General features: G+C 38.9%; 1 protein-coding gene across 1 annotated transcript in view; it reads right to left on the bottom strand.

The window, feature by feature from the left end:
- The window catches only part of RPTOR (regulatory associated protein of MTOR complex 1), a 5,042,670-nt gene that overhangs the window by 3,045,318 nt on the left and 1,971,494 nt on the right, over positions 1–25,858 (bottom strand). Inside the window, exon 9 of the mRNA XM_044068087.1 lies at positions 13,828–13,972. Within this exon, the coding sequence (XP_043924022.1) occupies positions 13,828–13,972 (145 nt within the window). The remainder of the gene's footprint in view (positions 1–13,827; positions 13,973–25,858) is intronic.

The following is a 25,858-nucleotide window of genomic DNA, read 5'->3' as shown; positions in this document are numbered from 1 at the left end:
GGCTAAAGCCTTTGCTGCCCCTACAGTTTCTTTTTTAGGCAGAGTTCAGCTAATGGCTCTCCCAACCTAACAAAGAAAACATATAAAAAAAACAAGGTTACCATTAAAAAGCTATCAATATGACTAAACTCACCATAAAACAATGGGATCTCATGAATTAGACTAGCTAGCATAAGAAACTTAAGAAAATTACAAATCCTTCTTTAGCAACTTTAGGAAACTATGGAATAACACCCAGCATAGCACAGAACTTAGCCAAAATGGCAATACCTACAGTAGATATAGTCAACATACTAGCAAACATGTTCACTGCAAATTTCACCCCCGAAACAACTGAATAAAGTCCACATACCCCAGAGAATCTCAAACCCCATGTCATAACCAAAGAATACTTGTTAAAGGTACTCTCCAAAATAAAAAAAAATGCATTATCCATGGAGCCAAACAATATATCTGGTTGCTTAATAAACAGTACAAAAAAACACACTTAATAAACAGTACAAAAAAACACACCCTAGTGGACCAACTCTTACAGGTACTCAGCCTGAGCCTAGGCCCCTGGTTTTGGCCCTGAAATATGGTGTACAGCTGTTGTGATGCCACTTCACCACTAACCCCAGAAACTACAGACCCATTAGTCTGACTAGTCTCCCCTGCAAGCACATGGAATATGTCATAACTGACCTAATAAAATGCTGATATCAAATATCCTACAAGGCTTGACTCCTGCTGGTTTGCTCATTTAAAGATAGATCTTGTCTAATGAATCTGGTCGATTTCTTTGAAAGTATGAACTAAAGTTGTGAACAGTGATTACACTGTCCATACAACATACATCAGCCTGGCTAAGCCTTCTGACACTGTACCACATGCTAACATTAACAGGCAAGCAGAATGAGCTCCAAACTGACCAACATGTAGTTGGGCAGACAGCAAACTGGTTGAGGGAAAGAACCGTTTTACCAAGGGTGTTCCTCAGGGTTCTGTGCTGGGATTTTTTCTCTTTGGCATATACTTTGCAAATCTCCAAATTACAAATGGGGATCTCTAGAAAACAAAGATTGCAGACTGTAAACATGGTATCATCCTCAAGTCCCCCTCTGAAATGCAGAAGCTTCAAATGGAACTCGCACATCAACAACTGGTGCCCAGAAATGGGTTAAAATAGAAGTTATGTTCTTACCATAACGTTCCATGTTAGTTGTCTTCTTCTCGCCTTCTTTCTTGCTGGATGGGTTCGGAGCCAACCTCGGCTCCGACTCGGCCACTCTAAAAGCTCGAGAGTTGGTTCCACCGGCTCGAGGCTCCCCTTATATCCCACAATGCTAGGCAGTATTACCTCAGATCTCGTTTGTAAGCTAGGCCCAGCCAATAATAAATCCAGAACTACTGGAAATGGGAAAAAAACACCTCTATAAAAGGAAAGGAAGAAGGTGACCTGAAACCTGATGAAGGAATATATGCACAGTATAGCATATACATATATATATATAATAGAGGTGGTAGAAAGAGAGGTCACAATCAAACTCCTCTAGGTCTGTCCAGGCTAGGGGGAAGGAGGGTGGGACGCAAGAAAGAAGGCGAGAAGAAGACAACTAACATGGAACGTTATGGTAAGAACATAACTTCTATATGTTAAGTTGTCTATCTCGCCTTCATTCTTGCTGGATGGGACCGCGTCCCTAGCACCTTGTCCCGGGTGGCCTATCGGAACAGACTCTTGAGTACAGTGGAACCAAAATTAGCTCTATGTCTAGAAGCTAAATCCAACTTATGAGAAATGAAAGTGTGAGGAGTAGCCCATGTAGCTGCTGCACAAATGGTATCAATAGGCAGCCTGTCTTGGAAAGCTATAGAAGTAGCCAAAGCTCTAGTCGAATGAGCCTTAGGTTTGCTAGGCAACTTTTGGTGTCTAATTTCATACACAAAGGAAATCAGGGATGTAAGCCATCTGGAGAGTGATACCTTCGAAACTGAAAGACCCTTTCTGCCTTCTGCATAAGAGACAAACAACTGGTCAGTTTTCCTGATCTGTTTGGTCCTATCCAAATAATACCTTAATTGACTATGAATGTCTAGCCAATGCAATTTTTGTTCAGACCTGTTAGAAAAGTTAGGAAAAAACACAGGGAGGTCAATGTTTTGATTTAGATTTGCCGCAGAGGCTACTTTAGGTAAAAAGGATGGATTGGTTCGAAAGGATACCCTATCCTTATGAAACAACAGATACGGAGGTTGACTGCTGAATGCATGAAGCTCTGAAACCCTTCTAGCTGAAGTAATGGCTATTAGAAAGAGAGTCTTCCAGGATAGCAATTTCATTGAACAGGAAGCTACAGGTTCAAAAGGGGGAAGAATCAAGGATGTGAGAACTAAATTAAGGTCCCAAGAAGGAGGAGGATTTCTTATAGGAGGCTTAAGAAGAAAAATTCCCTTCAAGAAAGCTTTGCAAAGCTTGTGAGACATGATGGCAGAATCTGAGATGCCTACATGAAAGTTAGATATAGCTGCCAATTGAACTTTAAGAGTAGAAGGAGATGAACCTGCATGGAAAAGTTCAGCCAGAAATTCAAGGATTATTTGGATGGGAGCAGTGAAAGGATCTATATCCCTTCCTTGAGCCCAAAAGGCGAAACGTTTCCACTTACTAAGATAAATCTTCCGAGTGGAAGATTTAAGGGAAGCTATCAAAATATCTCGAACAGAGCGAGATATTTGAGGAAGCCTGGCTAAGTTTGGAATTGGAGGAACCAAGCAGTGAGGTTCAGAGAGGGGAGGGAGCGATGTAACTGACCCGACTGATGGATCAAAAGATCTGGAACTAGGTCCAGATGCCAGGGTTGCGCCAACAGAAATTGATGTAGAAAGGGGAACCAAACCTGTCGAGGCCAGTAAGGAGCAATGAGGATCAATGAGGCCTTCTGAGCGATAGCTTTCTGTATCACTTGAGAGATTAGTGGGAAGGGAGGAATGCATACAGAAGTCCCGGGCCAAACTTGGACTAGAGCGTCCCTGCTGGGCTGGCCTGGTAAGGGAAGAGGGTGAAATAATCTTTGCACTTGCTGTTTTGGGGAGTAGCAAAAAGGTCGCAGCAAGGCTGACCCCACTTGAGAAAAATTTTCTCCAAGATAGAATCTTTCAGAGACCACTCGTGAGGCATGAGAATAGCTCTGCTCAACTTGTCCGCGATAAGATTGGACTTCCCGGGGATGTGCGTTGCTATCAGAAACCGCTGAGAAGAAATCGCCCATTGCCACAGTCTGAGTGCTTCTCGACATAGGGGGTAGGACCTGGTTCCGCCTGGTTTGTTGATATACCACACTACAGACATGTTGTCCGTCTGAATTGCTATCGTTCCCAAGGGGAGAGAGTCTTGAAGGGCTTGCAATGCTAAAAGCACTGCTCTCATCTCTAGAACATTTATATGCAAGTGGCGTTCGTCTGGTTGCCATATGCCCTGGACCGTTCTGCCCTGATAATTCCCCCCCCCCACCCGATCAGGGAGGCGTCCGTTGTCAGAGTAGCAACCGGAGGGGTCTTCCTAGGAAGAGCTGGGGGGAAGAAATCCACCAAAGAAGATGATTCTTGCATGCTTGCGTAATCACAATGGTGTGGGACATCGGAAGTTGTTGGTACGACCATTGTGCGAAGAGCATCCATTGAAGGATTCTCATGTGAAATCTGGCTAATAGAAGTAGAGGGATAGCAGCCGCCATAATCCCCAGTACTTTTAGAACTAATCTGACTTTGACTCTGTTGCTGTGGAAGAGAAGGGAGACCAGTTTGTGTATGTCTGCTATCCTTTTATCTGTGAGTCTCGCAGACATGTTGACTGTGTCTAGATTTGCGCCTATGAAGGTAATAGCACGACAAGGCGACAAAACAGACTTTTCGCAATTTACTGAGATACCTAACTTTTGAAAAATGCGAAAGGTGTAGTCTCTGGCAAGTAGAAGAAGATGCTTGGTAAGAGCTGTGAGGAGCCAGTCGTCTAAGTATGGAAACACCTGGAATCCTTGACGTCTCAGGTGAGAGGCCACCACTGCCATGCATTTGGTAAACACCCGGGGGGCTGTGGTGAGTCCAAAGGGCAGGGCTCTGAATTGGAAGTGACTGGTTCCCAGCCTGAAGCAGAGGAATCTCCTGGAGCGTCTGTTCATTTTTATATGATAGTACGCATCCTGGAGGTCTATAGAGCACATCCAGTTTTCCTTTCCCAATAGGGGTAGGATGGATTGTAGCGTGACCATCCGAAAACTTGTTTTCTTGACTGACTTGTTCAAGATACTGAGATCCAAAATGGGTCTCCAGTCCCCTGTTTTCTTTGGAACCAAAAAGAACTTGGAGTAGATTCCGGATCCTTGCTGGTCTGCTGGCACTGGCTGAATGGCTCTTTTTGCAAGCAACTTTGATATTTAAAACGCTGCTTGATCCCTTTGAGCAGGTGGAACATCTGGAAGGGATTTTTTTGATTGATTTGGAATGCGAAAGAACGGAATGGAATAGCCTTCGGAAATGATGGACTGTACCCACTTGTCTTGAGTTAGGGATCACCAGGCTTCTGGGTACAGTGATAATCTTCCCCCGACTGCCTCCGAAGGTGGACAGTCGGGCAACACCTCAGGGATGCTGGAAGGGCTTATCGGAAAAGGTTTCTCGATTGCCCTGGTTCTGCGGACCCCTGCCTCTAGGCGGCGTCTACCATTATTGTTCCCCTCTGCCTCTGGAGGGAACAGACTCTGTGCGTCAGGCAAAGTCCCTTGAGATTGTTTGCGGAACCACATTTTTCCACTTTTCTGGCCTTTGGGGTAAGGCCTAGAAGGAGTAGAAAAACGGACTCCGACGGCAGAAAGAGTTTTGCCATCCGTCTCGCACCTCGTCAAGGTTTCTTTCACTTGAGGACCAAACAGGGATGATCCATCAAACGGGGAATTAGTGAAAGACGTTTTAAAAGGGGTCCGCAAAATTGCATAGCCGCATCCAGGCATGCCGGCGTAATGCCACACCTGTCCCTGCGGCTCTGCTCGCTCCATCAGCCGCATATGAAAGGAGGCGCATGGAGGAGTTAGCTATAGAATTTAGGGTAGCCAGCTGAGCGTTCATCTTTTCCTGAAAACCCGCAGCTGTAGGATCCTTTAACATCTCACTCGCTTCCTTGATCAAGTCTCTTTGAAGATGAGTGAAATGACAGAGGTAGTTCAGCGAACGCATAGCAAAGGTCGCTGACGAAAACATCCGCTTCCCGTACCTGTCCATAGACCTAGATTCCTTGTTAGGAGGATGGACAGGCACCGAAGGATCAGCTAGCTCCTTCTTAGTGGCGGCAGCTACCACCATAGCATCCACAGAAACTCCCTTAGTCAGAAATTGCTTATCTGCTGGTGCTGTTATAAACTTTGAAGGCCTCCTGGGGGTGGGGTCCACAGAGTCAGGAGCCATCCAAGCCTTTTTAGCTACCACCTGCATGAGGGGGTCAAAGGGGGGGGGACACCCAGGAGGTGGAAGGGCGAGAGCCAAACGCCTCAAGATACACAGATTCATCCTCCAAAGGGTTAAGGGCTGGCCAATTTCCCCTCTGTTTCAGGATCTCTAGAATGTCTGCAAAGGAGACATCTTCAGAAGGGGAACGGGGGGAACCCTCGGAATCCTCTAAATCCGTGTCAGAGGTGACAGACTCAGGTGAGTCTATGTGCTTCCTCTTGCACTTTCTCTTCCTAGGGGCTCCCTGCCAATTCAGGAGAGGCCTCGAAGAGGATGAGATCCCACAGGGGATTCTTGAGGAGCTGGCTCTCTGCGGTCTGGGATGAGGGAGTGAGCAGACGTAACCTGAGGCACCAAGAGGGAGGGACAGCGGAGCCGACTGTGGTGTTGAACCGGGTTCCAACACACTCCGCATGACCTCGAAGGCACCTCTGTCAGGCAGAGCCAAACGTCCCGCTCGAAAGCTGAAAACCTCCCTCGGCACCGACAGCGATGGCTCGAAGCGATGTTGGAGCCGAACTCACCAGCGCCGGCGCCGAGAGGAGAGCGGGTCGGACAAGGGTCCGATGCCACTCACCCCCTCGGAGCCGACGAGGGAAGTCCGGCGCCGAGATTCTTCTAAGGAAGAAATCGGAGCCGACGACGGGGCCAAAGGCAAATGTATCGGCTCCGACACTACCACAGTCTCGGTTCCGAAACGCCCCGGCTCTGAGCTCAAAGGAGTCGGAGGAGGAACATTTTGAGAGATAGGGTTAAGCATCGACTGATGAGTCGGGCTCTGAAGCATTTGGGCCAGTGCCTCGGACTTAAGAAGTCGACTCACTACCCTCTGAAGATCATGGTCGGATAGCCTCGATGACCTAGAGGAGTGATATCTATGGCTCCGTTCAGACAGCAAGGGAGATGCTGGAGCCGAATGAACGGAGCCAAGGGACGGTGACCTGGACCTCTTCCTAGATGTCGGTTCCGATGGTCTGATTGGAGCCGACTCAGATATTTCCAATACCTCGGCTCCAGCCGGAGCCGAGGGAACCACTGAAATAGAAGTTCGAGTCTCATCGGCTCCAGCCGGAGCCGATGTTGTAGTAGACTTCGATGTCTTAGGTGTCGACTCAGTAGCTGGAGTCTAAGACCTAGAAGCCTTAGAAGGTTTGCCCGAAGAAACAGTCGGGGGACCCTCAGGCTTTAGCAAGCCCCATAAAATGAGCTTGTTCTTTCTTTCCTGCAGGACTCTAGGGCTGAAGCCATGGCATACAGCACAAGAGTCCTGCAGGTGTAAAGGTCCCAGGCAGTACACACAAGAAGTGTGACCGTCTGTCAGAGACATTTTCTGACAGCACGAGTCACACTTCTTGAAGCCTGAGACCTTCGAATCCTTGGACATTTCAAGGAACAAGTGCAACCACACACAAACACAAACACACCGATTACACTATACACTAAATAACCGTAACTTAAACTAAATAAAATTATTTTAGTTTAATAAAAGTCCCTACAGAAAACACATACACTCCAAGGGGATGGGAGGGCCCGAAGGCCTAAGGGAAGAACAATAAGTTCTTCTGGTAAAAAAAGATGAAGAACAAGGAGGAAGGGATAAAAATCCTTTAAGATAAGGGGATACTGTCTGGAAAAACTAATTTAAAGGGTTTTAATAAACTTTTTTAAAACTATTTCCTACACTAACCTGAAGCCGGTGAAGCAACACGTCTCGATAGCTGTAGCGGCAAACGAGATCTGAGGTAATACCGCCTAGCATTGTGGGATATAAGGGGAGCCTCGAGCCGGTGGAACCAACTCTCGAGCTTTTAGAGTGGCCGAGTCGGAGCAGAGGTCGGCTCCGAACCCATCCAGCAAGAATGAAGGCGAGATAGACAACTTAACATACAATGTTAAAATGTGCAATATTGTTGCATTTGGTAAAGAACCCCTCTCTCCATCTTCTAGTATAAAAACACCTGTTTTAAAATGAAAGTATGATGAGAGACCTCAGAATATCCCTTTGACCATCACAGAGAATCAGTGGTGAGGAGGTCTTTTCACTTGATGCAACTGATTGCAAAAAATATTTCATCTATATCCAAGCAAGTTCTTACAAATAAAAATATCACAGGCTTAAAAGACAAGAACTATCAGGAGGGGCTGGAAGCACTGTCCCTTTATTCTGTGTCCAATAGACTTCTTAGAGGTGATCTGTGCCTATCATTTTGAGCTACTAGGGATCCAGTAGTCCAAGATTTTTTACATCTCTACAGCTTTAACAGTTCCACTAACACTAGAACTAGGGATATAAACTTGCCTTGGCAAATAAACAAAACACTATGGAGAGACAGATTTGTTGCTCAACACTTAGCAATTCTATGGAACAAGCTTCTACTTCCTTCATACAGAAGGTAGGCAACTGGATGCATATCCACAAATACACTTCTGGTATGACTGTCTTGTTGCTCATTGAAAAAAGAAGTGAGGACTAAAGCTATGTACAGCCAAAATATAAATGACCATTGAGCCAAGCTGCCTCACATAGTCTATTAACATATTACAATTTAATGCATCCTGCATTTGTCCTTATGGAAAAAAAAATAAATATGTTTTGCTGTGAATCAAATAGGAAATCTGTACTAGTTATGTTGTGAAATTATAACAAGTTTGCTCATAAAATGCCCAAACAGTTCAATTTCTTTTCTCATACATAATGTCCCCTCTGAAAGTGTATCCATTCTTTAACTGTGCAAGTGTCATGTGTCTCTATAAATAAATGCTGTGTCAAGTTTCTGCACTACGTGAAATGCTTCTTATCCTGCATATGTATATTTAAACATCTCACTTGAATAAAACTTCACAGTATGAAATTTGCCTATGACTCTGCACATCTCATCTTCTCATCTTTCTAAATGTTTTCTAGTTCTTTAACCTCAAAAAAAACAAAATCACCTCAGGAGTGCAACAGCTGTCCTTTGTGAAATTATTCAGATTGGTAGAGACTTTATAATACCTTTCTTTCCAATGGACTGCTTAAAGTTTATATTTATACCATTTTGCCATTTGCATTATAAAAGTAGTAATTCAAAATATTTAGAATGAACAAACAGATGCAAACATATTGCATCCACTGACTTTATCTGTGGAAGACTATTTAATAATAATTAAGCAGTAAAATGCAAACATGCAGAACTTCTGTCAGTCTGGATCAATACAACTGCAAGGCATGGCTGCACGATCTTCCAATACACCCATCAGGAATATTACCTCCCTTACATATTTTTGTTTTGCTTATTTACTATGATGCTCATATTCAATGCTTGTCAGGTTGCTTACATGGATGTGTAGTCTGCATGCTTTTTGTTTTACTTATTCTGCTCATATTTAGCATTTACAGATTAGAAGTATGCCTGGTTTAAATGTACCTTTCCAGTTCTGGATCACAAAATCTACCAATAAGTCCTGTTTTGTTACACACATTGTACTTAAAAAGCTCTCCTTGCTGTTTGTTGCAGGATTTTAGCCCCAGCAGGTCTGGATACAAATTCAAGTGTCTGAGTGGTTAGATCACCCTTGGCCAGTGCTCCCACTGGCTAACAACTGTTCATCTTCCCCTGCTTTGCTTCACTGTCTGGCTATCGCTGTTTTCTACTGGAGAGTTTACAGCAGCTACTTACCTTTTACTGGCTAATTCTTATTAATGGCATTTCATATATCAAAGTAATGGATCCAGTCTATTTGCATCTACTAGCTGATATGACGTTTTAAATTATTTTTTTGTAATGCAAGTAGCAAAATGGTATAAATACAAACCTCAAGAATTGCTGATTGGAAAACCATCTGATGAAATCTGCAGGGGCAGATGACAGTGCTCACCTAATTGTGTTGGGGGCGGGGGGGGGGGGAGTTTGAGAAATAACAAGAAAGATGGGGGAGTTTGAGAAATAACAAGAAAGACAGATTTTGGAAGTAGGTTCTTAAGGACAACCATACAACATATTACATTTAATAACCATACATAATACTGTATTCATTAAGCAGCAGAAATAATTCTGAAAACTATGCAAACATGGGAATTGAGTAAGGAGAAAAAAGAAATTTACAATGGGGATGACTGCAAGTGGAGATAAAGAAAAAACATGGCAAGAAGGGGGTGGGATTACCTGGACAATACTAACAAAGGAACTAATGTACTGAGAACAAATAGCTGGAGATGGAAAGGTAATACAGTGGGGATGAGATCAAACAGAACTTTGAAGTGCAGGTTTGAAATTGCCTCAATATGAGGAATTGGTAAAGTACAGGCAAAGACAAATGGGTGGGGGAGTGCTAAGTGAAAGACCATCTGTGACAGTGTTTTCAGTTGCAACTAGAACAGAAGCTGCTGCTAAAAAAAGGTTAGTAGAGCAAATAAATAATGAATAATAATGATATGAATCAATCAGAGAAAGTTGGAAAAGAATGGGAACAAAGAATGGAAAGGCAATTTACAAAACAACAATATGACTATATTATATGGCTACAAATATACAACAAAGTCAAGAATGTTTAGGATTTTTATTGCCAAGTGTCTGCATAAGTACAGTGGATATAAAAAGAGTACACACCCCTGTTAAAACGCCAGGTTTTGTGATATAAAAAAATGAGACCACAATAAATCATTTCAAAACTTTTCCCACCTTTATTGTGACCTATAACCTGTACAATTCAATTGAAAAACAAACAAATCTGTTGGGGGAAAAATATAAAAAATAAAAAACGTACAATACGCTGGTTGCATAAGTGTGCACACCCTTAAACTAATACTTTGATGTGTGTGCACACCCTTAAACTAATACTTTGCTGAAGCACCTTTTGATTTAATTACAGCATTCAGTCTTTTTGGGTAGGAGTCTATCAGCATGGCACATCTTGACCTGGCAATATTTGCCCACTCTTCCTTGTAAAAGCGCTACAAATCTGTCAGACTGCAAGTGCATATCTTGTGCTCAGCCCTCTTCAGGTCACCCCACAGGCTTTCTATTGGATTTAGGTGTGCCTCTGGCTGGGCCATTCCAAAACTTTAATTTTCTTCTGGTGAAACCATTCTTTTGTTGATTTGGACGTATGCTTGGGGTCACTGTCATGTTGAAAGGTGAAATTCCTCTTCATCTTCAGCTTTCTAGCAGACGCCTGAAGGTTTTAGGCCAAAAGTGACTGGTATTTGGAACTGTTCATAATTCCATCCACCTTGACTAAAGTCCCAGTTCCAGCTGAAGGAAAGCAAACCCAAAGCATGATACTGTCACCACCATGCTTCACCGTGGGGATGGTGTTGTTTTGGTGATGCAAAGTATTGTTTTTTGCGCCAAACATACCTTTTGGAATTGTGGCCAAAAAGTTCAACTTTGGTCACATCAGACCATAACACATTTTCCCACATACTTTTGGCAGACAACATATTGTTTTGCAAATTTTAGCCGGGCCTGGATGTTTTTCTGTGTAAGAAAAGGCTTCGGTCTTGCAACCCTACTCTATAGACCAGACATATGGAGAATATGGGAGATTGTTGTCACATGTAGTACATAACCAGTGCTTGCTAGAAATTCCTGCAGCTCCTTCAGTGTTGCTGTAGGTCACTTGGCAGCCTCATTGACCAGTTTTCATATTTTCTTTTCATCAATTCTGGAGGGACGTCCACGTCCAGTTCTTTCCAACATCACTGTTGTCCCATATTTTCTCCACTTTTTGATGACTGTCTTCACTGTGTTCCATGGTATTTCCAATGTTGTGGAAATGTTTTTGTACCCTTCTCCTGACCGATACCTTTCAACAATGAGATCCCTTTGATGCTTTGTAAGCTCTCTGCGAACCATGGCTTTTGCTGTAGCAGGCAAGTCAGTAAATGTCAGGAAAATCCTACTAGGACAGCTGAACTTTATTTGGGGTTAAACAGAGTCTCTTTAATTGATGGCAGGTGTGTACCCAAGAAGACTGAATGCTGTAATTAAATCAAAAGGCACTTCAACAAAGTATTAGTTTAAGGGCGTGCACACTTATGCAACCAGCGCATTGTAAGTTTTTTTATTTTTTATATTTTTGCCCCTAACAGATTTGTTTGTTTTTTAATTGAATTCTACAGATTATGTCACATTATAGGTGGGAAAAGTTTTAAAATTATTTATTGTGGTCTCATTTTTTAGATCACAAAACCCTAGCATTTTAACAAGGGTGTGTACACTTTTTATAGCCACTGTATTTCTCCTCAGGTTGAAAAGTAACTGGGAAGTTTTTTTTTTTTTGGGGGGGGGGTGCTAATGAGTTGGAAGATTTTAAAAATTCTCTACAGAATACTTTGTCAAAAATATGGGGGGGGGGGGCAGTGACTGTAACTAAGGAAACAGTTTTTTGTTTTTTTTTTTTTATTTTTTAACCCCAAATTAAGTTCAGCTGTCCTAGTAGGATTTTCCTGACATTTACTGACTTGCCTGCTACAGCAAAAGCCATGGTTCGCAGAGAGCTTACAAAGCATCAAAGGGATCTCATTGTTGAAAGGTATTGGTCAGGAAAAGGGTACAAAAACATTTCCACAACATTGGAAATACCATGGAACACAGTTAACAAATGTAAAATAAATAAAATAAATAAATAATTGGGCTAAAGGATCTGAATTACCAAGATATAGTAAGATTGTACCGAGACTAATGCTACAGGCTGCAAAAAAAATTCTAGAAAATGGAAAACTCTAAACCATCTGTAACTGAAATACTGAATGCTGTACAGATAAAAGATCTTAAGAAAAGGGAAGGAGCAGACTGCACAGAAATAAATGGAATTTGTGGGAACAATACATGCAGAATAATGCTCAGGGGGAGGAATGAAACTGAGCAATCTATGTAATGCTGGAGTGAATGACAGCTGCTAAAATAATATATACACGCATAGTGCATGAAAACCATGAAAATGTTTTCTTTTCTATTAATGGATGTGTACCTATGCTATTGTTTAAAATGAGGAGATTTAATAAAGATGGTAAATAAAGAATTCGCCTCATTCAGAAAAAATTAATAAATACAAATACAGAACAGAATGATTTTAGTTCATATCTTTTGTTTTGAATTTTTACTTCATTTTTTTTTTCAAGCACTTGTATCTTAAATATCCACAGCAAAACCATGCAGAATTTTAAAAACCACAATGTGAAAAGTCAACTGTTGCTCTGCAGTTGACCCAACTTAGGCAGATTCCTTCCCCTTCTATGAAATAATTCAGTGTGTCAGATTCATTAAACTTACTTTAACACATTTTTTTTAATTTTCTCTCTCTCACTAAACAGAAAACAAATAGCCAAAGATAAAAGCCTGGAAAAGGGCACATCTGCATGACAACAGTGTCCACATGTTCATAATCAGATCTTCAAAATTTCCACAGCAGTCAACAAAACCTTTTTTAAAGAAAAAATAGAACCTTAAATTGTTTAACACTTACTAAAGCTTTTTTTAATGTAATTTCTTCAGATCAAGCTGGCAAATGAAATTTACTATCCTGGCTAAAGGCAAAAGTAAATTATTCCTTTTGTGGAAGCTGGGCATTTTCACCATCTAGCCTTACCCAGATGCCAACGAACACAATCTCCTCCTTCCTGTGCTCTCTTAAACACCATGTTAACACCCAAAAGGTGTTCCCATTTTGTGCAGCAGGACAATCTAGCCTTAAAAGGAATACAATGAGGCATGCGATCAGCGACTCATTGACAGAGGGCTAGTTTGGCTTAATTGTGTATCTTGTCCACTTGATGTAGCAATGCATGTTACAGACAATGTACCAAGTGCTTGATTCTATGGATATGTACATTTTCCACATATGACTGGCCATAGGAGCACCACTTATGCACTTAGTAAAATATAACAGCAAATGCACATTTCAGCCTTATCCACAGCTTCAACAGGACACCAAAGCAGGTGAGCCTCACATTTTTCCCCAAGGAGAGAGCGAAATGGTTATCAGTCATTCAAACTCACCTCCTCATTCACTCTGCCAATGGCTGTCTCATTAACAAACCCTCTGGTTTCTTGATGCTACTGTTTGGGACAAAACTTCAAGCCCATCACTAGGAGTTTTGCCTAAGATACTTTTAGAAAAGATTCATCTCCATAGCCATCAATCAGCTGTGATTTTCCCCCTTTTTTGATAGATGTTCATATTACAAAGTTCCAGCACACAACCGTACATCTCTCACTTAAGTTACAGTATTGTCACAACAGATTTTAATTTTACTTCAACTGTAAATTCTGAAACTGCACATAATACATACAGCAAATAATTGTTAATACATTCCTGTTATTTCACTTGCAAAGCTGCAGAGTACATTTTCTGATTACTTACCACATTGCATGCATGTATGTAGGAGGCAATCGTGGGCTGCTGACAGGAGTGCAGTTGTATGACCTCATGATTCGTTCAGCTAAGAGAAAATTTCGGAACAAACTAGCAACAAGTAGATCTTGTCTGAAGAGCTTTTGAAATAGATCTGTAGAAATGAAACTAAATTTATTATTCTGATTTATGAGATATAACATTCCACTAAATAAGCAACACTTCATTTAGTATACATACAATAACACTTTTTTTTTCAAATAAGAACTTTTATTGTTATTTTTCATTTTTTTTTAATAAAAAGGACAATATACATGGAATACCAGTGACAGAGAACATATTAACATAACAGAACATAAGCAATCAGTTAACAGTCATAGTTACACAAAGCACATTAGCATTTGGGTACTCACATTTGAATGTATGACAACTTAAATGACATAACATTACTGTCTGAAGTTTAAACAAAGTTAGCACTGACCTATCTTGGTCTTAATAGGACCTGACACTGACCATTCTCACTGCATAACTACAACCTACCTAACTTACAGCTATATCTTGTACTAACTATATACACTACTTACAATTCTATGCCACCTCTAATGATCTATTAAGTTGCACTTTCATGACCTCTCAAACTGAAATCGAATAAAGGTTAAGTTAATATTTTTATTCTTTTACGGTCCCCTTTATTTAATGTAGTAGTACTTCTTTTATCCCTAGAATGTATTTAGGTCTACCTTAAGACATCTAGAAGAGTTTTCCAATATTTACGATAATAGGATAGTTTTTTTTTTTTTACTTTTAGTAATTAGCTTGTTGGCCAATACGTATTTCATAGCCAAGCATTTGTATTCATCCCATGTAATTTTAGTTCCATCTAGCCAGTTTTGAGCTATACATGATTATTATGATGTGTTTATTTGCATATGTGAAACTTATGGAGAATATATGCAAAACTGCAATTTCCCACAACAAGGTAGATTTAGTGTACCCCTTTTTTCCAATTTAGATCTTAGCGAACACCATCATTTATATACATTTTTGCAGCTCCAGAAAATGTGTAGGGTGTCGGCTACACTATTTGGGCATGAGGGGCAGAAAGGTGAATGGGTGGGATTGATTTTATTTTGAAAAAAAATGATGTGTAGTAGGCCATTGTTGTTAATCATAACTTGGGTGCATATTAATTTTTTGAAAGGGGTTGGTTTCATGATAAGTTCAACTGCAACAATTTTTAATTGAAAGTAATTTTGTTGTTCTTTTCCTCCCAATATTTTGAGTATAAGAGTGAGTCTTGGTATTTAATTTTTGTTATTGATCTCTAGGTATTTGATAGCACTTTCGATCTTAGAAGCAATAAGTTTATAATTTGTTGGTATAGCTGCATACCATGATTGCCAGCTTTGATGTTAGCTGTAATTGTGTTGGTTAAATATAATATTTGCTTAATTATAATGTTATAACTCCTACTTACTTCTAATCTTGCCTTATGCTTTCAATTGAGAGGTTTTTAACTTGGTAAAATCCCAAACTGTGCATTTTTTAATTAATGGGTACTGGTCTAGGTTTAACATAGTGTTATTTAATCTGATATTTGGGTTTAGCTGGATTGGTTGTCCAAGTAATAGGGTGTCACTAAGATTAAGGGAAGATATAAGCTTCTTGAATAATAAGCTTTTCCTTATGCTTATGGGGTGAATTTTAAAAATCCTTAGTGTCTTAGTTTTTAGAAAGGGTATGGCTTTAGGGCTTAAGTTTGAAGAGCTTAGATGTTGATAATATAGTTTAAGCCAAAGTAGGTACCATTCTTTGTTAGATAATTCATAGTTTATTTGTACGATTCGAGTAGCAGTGACAATGTCATAGTATGTTTGAAAATCAGGTAGTCCTAGACCTTCTTTTACTCTGGGTAATATTAATCTGGAATAGCTTGTTCTGGTACTTTTAGGATGCAATATAAACTTTCCGAGAAGTGTTTCTAATTTGGTGAAAAAAATATTTTTTATGCATTGATTAATAATGTTGAAATGAAACAATATTTTTGGGAGAATGTTCATTTTTATAATTGCAGCCTTAGATAGAGGGGATAGATTAAGATTTAACCATCTTTTTCTGTCTTCCGTGATATTTGTCCATGCTTTGTACAGGTTATTTTTAATCAAATCAGAGTGGGGATGGGTAAACATAATGCCCAGATATTTGAGAAAGTAACTGACTTTAATTTTAGTTTCAGGACAATAGAATTTGTTGTGGCTTAAGGGGTTCAGAGGGAATATAACTGATTTATTGGATTAATGGCATAGTTATATATTTTAGAGAACTTTTCAATGGAATTTAGAATTTTTTTTAAATCAGTATTTGGCAGTGCAAAGTAAATGTTAAGGTCATCAGTAAAAGCTGTATATTTTATTTGGACTTTAGAGATGTGCATGAAATGATGGTAGGTTCTTTGGCTTATTTTAAGGAGAAGAGTTCCAATACAAATATTGAACAGGTATGGTGATAGCAGACATCCTTGTCTTGTGCCGTTAACAATTTGGATAGGTTTTGATTGCTTCTTATTTATATAGAGTGTTGTAGTAGCTCTGCTAAAGAAGGCCTTCACCATAGCTATATACTCACCAGGAATATTGAACTGTTTAAGAATCTTAAATAGAAAGTCAAGGTTCACTCTGTTAAAAGCTTTGGATGTGTCCACTGATCGTGCATATCTGGGGCATCCATCCTTTGCCATTAGACTGATTATTGAGTCTATTCTAAGTGTGTTGCCCCAAACCTGTCTATTACTCAGAAAGACTAATTGCTCAGAGGATATAATGTATGGTAAAACTTTTTTGATTCTGTATGCTAAAATTGTTGATAGAATTTTGATATCAATATTAATAAGAGCTATTGGTCTACAACTGTTTGGATTTACGGCATCTGAGCTGGATTTTGGTATGAGGATAGTTTTTGATTTATTTATACACAGGTCTGTGGTTCCAAAATTTATTATGTATTTGTAAACTTTCAGTGAGACCGGTGCTATTAGTTGCTTAAATGTCTTGTAAAATTTCGCCACATACCCATCTGGCCCTGGTGCTTTACCTAGTTTCAGCTTGTCTATAGCTGCTATAATTTCCTCCATGGTTATTGGAGCTTTGAGTGTATTTATTTGTGTTTCATTTAATACTGGAAATTGTAGTTCTTCCGTGAATTGATAGAAAAGTAACTCACTGGACTGGTCATGGGGACCGTATAATTTTTGGTAGATCTCTTCAAACATCTGGATAATATCTTTGTCTGTAAATAGTGTTTTATTCTTATAATTTATTTTCTTTATTTTGGAAGGAGAATTTTTTATATTTATGATTCTTGCCAACACTTTTGAATGGGTTTGGGCCCACACTGCGTATTTGTAGAGAAGCCTAAGTTCATTCAATGAAAGACTATTGTTGTGTTTGAATTTTGTGCAGTTGTCCTTGGAGGGTAATCATTTGACTTTCAAGCTCTGGGGAGCGTTTTATTTGTAGTTCTAGCTCTATACTTTTTAGTTTAGACTCTACTTTTGAAACTTTTTCCCTATTTAGCTTTTTATATAAAGAAGCTTTTTGAATTAAAATTGGCCTGATAGTGGCTTTTGTTGCTTCCCATTGGATATCCTATGGTATTTCCTTTGCTTCTAAATTATTGTTAGTTTGGGTAAGGATATCTGTGACTTCTTGTAAAACTTCTTTTTTCTTTATTAAGTTGGAGTTTAAGGTCCAATTTGTTGAGATTTGGAGAGACTGTTTAGATTTAGCCTCCTTTATTGTAATCTTTATTTTTGCATGGTCTGATACGGCTCTGAGGTCACTGTTATAAGTAACTACATTATTTAATAAAATTTCAGTTATTAGGAATATATCTATCCTGGACCATGATTTGTGGTATGGTGAAAAATATGTGAATTTACTGGTTGAAGCATCATTTCTATAGTTTTCAAAAGGGTAAGATGTGCAGGTTGCTTGCTTTCTTTATGTGTTCTAATTCTGGGTTAATTATCATGTTCCAGTCACCTCCTAAGATGCACAGATAATTAGGAAATTTCTCTAAAAGGTTATACATCTCATATAGAAAGGCTAGCTGATACATGTAAGGGTCATATACATTCAAAACTAAAAAAGTTTTTTTTTTATACATAGGGAATTCACAAGTAAAATAGCACCATCTACCATTAGGGTCATAACTACTTGTTAATACAGTGCCATTAAAAGATTTTTTTTTTTAACTATTGTGGCCACTCCCCTGGAAGCTGTACTATCACCAGCAGCTACAATTTGTTTCACCCACTTTCTTTTTATATCTTTCTTCCATTGTTCTTTCATCATATGAGTTTCTTGAAAGAAAGTTATCTCTGCCTTGGATTTATAAATCAAATGCATTACTAGATTCTTCTTTTTCTTATTTTGTAAGCCCTTTACGTACCACAAATCAACATAGATCATCTGAAAGAGTTACCAACAGACCAATGCTATTTTAAAGCTTTTGGTTGTAGGGGACAGTGATAACTTTTTTTGTTTTGCCTTGGCATTTTTGTTGAGGTCAAAAATATGAATATGAAGGTGATTGCAAAATCCTCAGATCTGATGAAGTCTGAGCATTTGTCAGACGAAGACTGCTTCATGTGCATGGAATAAATGTTTACGTTCTTAAGGAGTCTCTACTTGTTTCATTTTAATCGCTTTTTGCCATCATCTTTGTGTTTTCTTGAGTTGGTTTGTTTGCCTTCCAGTTTACTATTATGAATATGAAGGTGACATCACTCCCTTTCAGACCACCCTCCCCGTGCTTACCCACAAATGTCTACTAGCTGAAAGAGAAATATATAAATCATTTACAACTATACTACAAAAATTTTCTGTCATTCTAAGTCCCAACCGACTCACAGCAACACATGTTAACAGCTTGCCCAGTCTCAATATGCAGGTGTTCGAATACAAGGTTAATAACCATTACTTACAAAGAACACTTTTTGCCTGAGCGCTGTACAGAATACCTTTATCTAGCTTAAGGTAACTACATGTTTAAGAAACCTTAAATAATGCTTTTAACTAGCATAACGCTACATTTTTTGCACATATCCTAATAAGGATTTTGCTTCCCCATCCTTCTGTTTAGCTCACAGTACAAGTACTAAAAACAAAACAATTTCCTATTTTGTGAATAACCCTTTTGATCACTTCAAAGCTGTTAGACAGAAATACAGTTTTAAAAATAAGCATATAATCATTTTGAAAGAGCATGGTTTAGTTTGACACTGTCTTAGCACATTCAATATTTAGATGATTCGCAAAACCATCTTAACTTTCCCACAACTTTTTTTTTTTATTATATAGCCAGTGTACTTAGCCATACTTATAATAATCATGGTTCCCGATTATATGATTGAAGATGCAGTCTTGATCGAACTTGAAAGCACAAAATGGCAACATAACAAAACAGCATATAAGAGAATTCTTTCCCTGGGAAAGAAATCGCTTGGCTGCCTTCATTATTTTTCGTCACTGTAGTGCGATCTCGGAGATGGTATATTTAAGTAGGGGGTGGGGGGGCACATCCCCCCCATGTTGGGGGGTGTGGGGGCGAAGCCTCTGACTTTATGTAATGTTTTTAAGTTTTTTTTTCTCCTATCGCTGTTCTAAGTGTTCCGGATTGTAAGCTTTCGCTTACATGGGGATCGATAAATCAGCGTTTGCTTTTTTAAGCGTTCGCTGATTTAATACAGACCCCTCTAATCATTTATTTTCGTATATTAATTGTCACTAACTATTATCAGTATCTGGCTTTGTTTTCATATAATTAGCCTTGAATCATCGGACAATTATGCATCTCACTTAGCAACCTCCACTCCAGTTTGTAACCTAGGATCACTATTTCCTCAGGAGAAAAATATCTAGCAAATATGACAATATACAGAGTGGCATTTTTTTGTAAAACTTCCATTACCTCCATACATAATGCAGCTCTTACTTGCTATATCAATTTAAACAGGAAAAACCATGTAAACTTTTATACAACTGTTTAACCATTTGACCTTTATATTATGTATCACAAAACCAGCCCTAAGCAAGGGCACAAACCTGGCAAAACAATCCAGAGTCATTACAGCCTTTTTGTTGTTCTTGTTTAAGACGCTGTGTGTTAGTAAGCCTTCAGTATACACAGCATTAACCACAGTTAACAAGGGCTTATAACCATTTCATGGAGATCCTTAAGACTTTAGTGTTTAGTACACCATTGAGTTTGTTGCTTTTGAATACATTTAATTTAACTTGGTAGCCTGGTTATAATGCTGCAGTTTTAGCTATCCTGAACTGACATTATAGTCAACACTGGAGCAGGTTTCTTTAACTTTTTGGAGTTCTGAGGTACAATTCCATTTGTTTCAGGTATAGAGAAGCTTGATTTGCATTGCCATTTGCCGAAAACGGGTTTTTGAGGAGTTGTTTTGGCCTTAAATAGATGCCGTATATGGAGCTTTGACCCCCATTTACTCGCTTTTCCTGTTTTATGCCCAGAGGTGCTTCTGGGAGTTCGTAGGTCAGCATACAGCAGCATGGCTATGCCCCTAGGCCTGGATTTAGAATGCTGAGATGGAAAAAAAAAGACGTTTTACTGTATATATATATATATATATATATATATATATATATATATATATATAAAGGTAATTAAAAGATTTTACCTTGTCGTTTACTTTTAAAAACAGAGAATAAATGACCGAGATGACTGGTTGCTTTATAATTGCTTGCGATTTTGCAAAAAGCTCACTGCTTTATGTTAACTTGTTTGGAAGCTCCTTAAAAGCTTTAAGGAAAACTGATTTTGCTTCTTCTGTGTTTTTAACTATGAAATTAGAGACGTTGCTTTGAAAATGGAGAGTCGCTGGATATTTCATCTGAAGCTTTATATTTTGGCTTACTAAAAAGGCGCAATAGAGTGATAAAGTTTGTCTTAGTTGCTTGATTGGCAGAGGCAGGTCCTAGGCAATAGTTATCTTGTTACCCTTCCATGTGATATATTTCTTATTTTTTGCAAGCTAGAATGACTGTTTGGGCATGAGGCGCATTCATAATTCTTACATATATTTGTCTAGGGGCATCCAGGGTTTGATATTTTCTTAGAGCTCAATGTATTCTCTCTATAGTGATTGCTTGAGAGAGTTCCTTGTTTTCAAGAAGGAGATCAAAAATTTATTTTGCTATGTCAGCTAACTGACTGTTAATACTTTTCTGGGATGCCTCTAATTAGAACATTATTTCATCTTGCTCTAGTTTCTAGATCAATCAGTTTTTGTTGCATTTCTTTGACTGAGCTTTCAAGTAATGGAGGTGGCTTTCTGTATCTCATCTATTTTTATCTCACTGCTCAGGATTTTTGCCTCATTTTTGGCTAGTCTGGTCATGATTTGATCTAGATCGTTTCCAAGCGCTGTAAGTTTTGAAGAGAAAGTTTGTATTTCTGTTTGCAGGGGAAGCAAGCCTGCTTTTAATTCTTCCATATCAAAGGGATGTTCAGTTTTGGATTTCAGTGGATGCTTTGGAGTTTCAGCTTGTATTTTTGTGGTTTTCTGTCTCTCAGTACATATTTCTTTATCAGGAGATGCAATTAGTGACAGTCTTGTCTTAGAAGAGTGTATTTCCATTTGTTCCATTCTTCTTCTGTTATATGAAACCTTCTTCTTGTCTTCTTTTATAGTTACCTTTTGTATACCAATAGGCCCAAGCACATGTACAGGAGACAATGCCTAGCTACCACCCTGATTCAAACGCAAGTATAACTTTTTCTTATTTCAGATCTAGAAAATAAGTTCCTTACAGGTAAAAAGATAGGTTTGTTCACGCAGGAGGTATTTTTTGTAGATTTTTATAGCAGTGGTAGCATCTGATTAGGTTAGATTTAGAGCTGATGATGGGAGCAGGCTGACGTATGCTATTTAGCTGGCAACCATCTTAGAATCCCCAAAAACAAACATAAGTTTTATAAATATAACATTCAAGTGCTTACGCAACAAAACATCCAAACCTCATGTTCAATTTAATAGTTGATGTAGGTTCATTTATGTTCAGCTAGAGATCTGTGAAGATGTCACCTTGAAGGAGTACATTTTTTTTTCAGCCCAGAGGACAATTTCTAGTAAAATGATCTTACTATCCCCATTAGCATTACGTATGTCATAACTTTAGTGCAGCTGTCAGCAACTGATGCTGTCCTACCTGTACATATCTGCTTTTTAAAGAGACGGAACAATCTGAATGTTGTGTTGTCCTTCACAGGGTTCCAGAATATACTCAGAAATGTCACCCACCTTGGACTTCCAAAATGGCTGCACACTGAGTAACAGCTTAATTTCAGCTTTCCCAGTGTGAAGACAGAAACTCAGAAAACAAAGCCAGTTAATTTGTAATTTTGGGTACATTTCAGTCACTGGCTAAAAGTGCACTGCCTGGATGCCAGCAAAGAAGAAATTTAGAGAATCTGAAAGAAAAATCAACCACAAAAGATGTGGAAAAAACACTGTCTGGGAAGAATCCTGTAGCTACTCAGCAAAATGCAGTTCAAACTCCAGCTCTGGTGCAAGACATGACTTCCAGTTACTTAAAGGAAAAAAATCTATTCCTAAAAAATTCTGGAACTCAATCAACCAAATATTGCATCCTGGAAAACCTTCTAGTCCTAATCCTTACCCAAATAAAACAGCTGAAGACGCTGCCTGTTATCTTTAACACCTTCTTTATTGACACTGTAACTAAGATGATTAATGCATCTCCCCCCACTACCAATGACACTAAGATGATTAATTCATCACCCCTCACTACTAATGATTCAAACCACTCTGTCTTACCTCCTGGTTCTGACCCTTCTAAACTCTTCTCTCTTAAACCTGTGTCTACTACTTATATCAAATCTCTACTCTCCAAATGAAATCCCTGCTCAACCTCTGCTGATAACATTCCTTCCTACTTCCTCCAACTAGCAGCCAATACTATTGCTCTTCCTGTATCTATCTTGATTAACCGCTCCATCTCTGAGTCTCATGTTCCATCAATCTGGAAATAATTCTATACACTACCCATTCCACAAAGGAGGAAATTACCAAGAAATCTCCAATTTTAGACCAATAGCTTTTCTGTCTCCCCTTTCAAAGCTACTTGAAAAATATATACACAAGCAAACTCTCAAATATCGTTTACAAGAAAATCTACTTACTCCGACTCAGCATGGATTCAGTCCAAAACACAGGACTAGTACTGCCCTAATCTCCTTTACTAACACTATTTCCTTGGCTCGTGATAACAAGCTTGTTCACTGTTCATTTTTAGATCTATTCAAAGCCATTGACACTGTTTCACACTCACTTCTTCTTTTAAAACTGATTAATCTTAATTTCTCTCCTGCTACTGTCACTTGGCTTTCCAGCTCTCTGACAGATTACAATCTGTGAAATTGCTCTTTCCTCTCTCACCTCCCCTCCCTGTAGAAATGGGAGTTGCCCAAGGATCCATACTGGGTCCACTGCTATTTTATATGTTTACCAATCTACTGTACACCTCTTGCCCTCACAGTCATCTCTTGTTCAATATGCAGATGATTCTACTGCAATTACCATCTCAGACTACTCTCTCTCTCTCTGGTCTCATTACTACTACTCAAGCATCCTTTACATCAGTTGAGACCTGGCTCACCAACAGCCAACTGATCCTAAATTAAAAAAAAAAACTCATACTATTTCTCCCAAAACCTCTTATCCATCTTAAATCTCCTTTTACTATACTGCCCCTTAACACTCCAATAGTACCTGAACCAAGCTCCAAACTCTTAGGTGTCATTATAGATTATCAACTTAAATTTGACTTGCACATCAACAACTGGATCAGAAGACCCATCAGAAACTAGGTCTCCTATACAGAAACAGAAAGTTTCTCACTAGCAAAGCTAAACTAACCCTATCTCACACCTGTCTCCTACCCAGTCTACTATATGGTTCTCAAATACTCACAATCCTTAATGCCCAACTCCTATCAAAACTAAACTCAGCCTATAATAAAGTAGCTAGATTCTCTGCCCAACATACTTATAAAACTCATCACCGTGTCTCACTTAAGCACTTAAACTAGCTGGAACTACCTAACCTGCTTCTGCACTCTCATTTTCAAATTTTACACTCTATAATATATCAGCTTCTCTTCTGCCCTAACCTATCCTCCCACATATCCAACTATTCTCCAACTAGATTACTCCACAGCTCAGACCAAGACTTACTACTTATTTATAAACCTAAGACCAAAATGGGATGCAACCTATATAGTTACCATCCTACCATAGCTTGTAACAAGCTTCCACTTCAAATTAGACTACTAAATTGACCTAAACAATTCAAAGCTGCCACCAAAGAACACCTAAAACACTCTGGTCCTGCCACTGTACTCATCCACCATGAACTGTTTCCTCCCCACCTTGTTTACTGTCTGACCACTTCTAACAACTTTTTATTATTACTCTCTCAACACCTCTATTCCTCCCGGTCTGTCTACCTGTGCTTTTGCAAACCTTGACTCCTAATATATTAGCATTATCTCTCCCCCTTACATACATCCTCTTATAAACTAGATCTGACCGCATCGTATGTTTGCACTGAAGAAATACCTAGATTGTAAGAATGTCTTTTTTCCCACATCTACTGCATTACTAATTGATTTGTAAATATTTAAGAACTGTACAAATGTTGCAAATACCAGCTAAAAATTCTGTTACACCTTTTTTTAATTTTGCCTCTAACGGTTTTACTGTATTGTCTAATGAATGTATTACTGTAGTTTATAATAGTTCTCTGGAGCTATTCTCCCTGGGCCTCTGCTGAAAAAGGGCTAATTGCAGCTCAGTCGGACTATTCCCGGTCAACAAATGTAAAATAAATAAAAAGTCAAAGGTACACAGAGCTGATTAAAATAAATGAGACACTGAAGGAGTGCATCAACTCAAATAACAAAAAAGGCTGGAAAAATGGAAGAAGTTTTAAACAGATATTCAGATGAGCTGATAAAACTATAAAGAGGTTGAAATGAAGAAAAGGCTGGCTGAGTGTGAGACTGCTCAAGAAGATATGCTTCAAAAAATGGCAGAATTAGAGGACAGAGAACTTAGGGAAAACCTGAGATTTTCTGCTGTAGCAGAGAAACTGGAAGGAACAGACTGTATTTATTTTATGAAAGCACAAATAAGCAACTGTACTAGTATTCCACAGCAGGAGTTGTTAACTGAAAGCACACATCATGTATATGCTCCAAACCTGGTCATGAGAAGGCATCCAAAACCTCTACCATCAGCATCAGAAGGAGCTGATTCTGACAAAACTGTGGCAGAAAGTCAGAGTACTAAAAGTTGGAGATAGACTGTTTGCAGAAAATGATAATTCACTGCACACCAGGCAAAAGAAGAGTAAATTTATTTCAGCTATCAGAGAATGTTGAGAAGCAGGTATGAGATTCAAGCTGCCATATATGTAGATGTCTTCAGAATATTTTCATTTTTTGATGCAGAACATGTTAAGGAGGAAATACAAAAGTCTGCCCAACAAAAGGTGGGCTATCAAACAGGAGACTCTGCTTCTTATTCTCCTAATAATAAAGCTCACAGAGAGAATATGCAAATGAAACCTTTTCCATGTTCCAAATGAACCAGAGACTGGAGTTGGAATATGGAGGTCATCAGAAAGAAAACTAGAACTCTGAAATTAATAAATAAGGGATTACAAAGCATTAATGACATTTGTGAAATATGTCAGTACAAGAATACCTGGAAATATTGGAAATGTTTGTACTTTGTTAAACTTGTAGGGGACTCCAAAGCATATGCCCTACTTCATGTCATTAATGTTTGGAACAACATTAAGGAGAGGGGGGAAAAAGAAGGAAAGAGGTAACTTAAGTAAAACAATTTTTGTTCTTAATGGTATTTTTATAAAACATAACATATACTACGTGTTATACAGTAAAGCATTCCCAGTCATGTGCGT

The sequence above is a fragment of the Protopterus annectens genome, chromosome 4.part0 (assembly GCF_019279795.1).
Source record: "Protopterus annectens isolate FY-2018-M chromosome 4.part0, PAN1.0, whole genome shotgun sequence".
Taxonomy (NCBI): Eukaryota; Metazoa; Chordata; order Ceratodontiformes; family Protopteridae; genus Protopterus; species Protopterus annectens.
The sequence above is the reverse complement of the archived record's forward strand: the minus strand, read 5'-3'. Positions and strand labels throughout refer to the sequence as shown.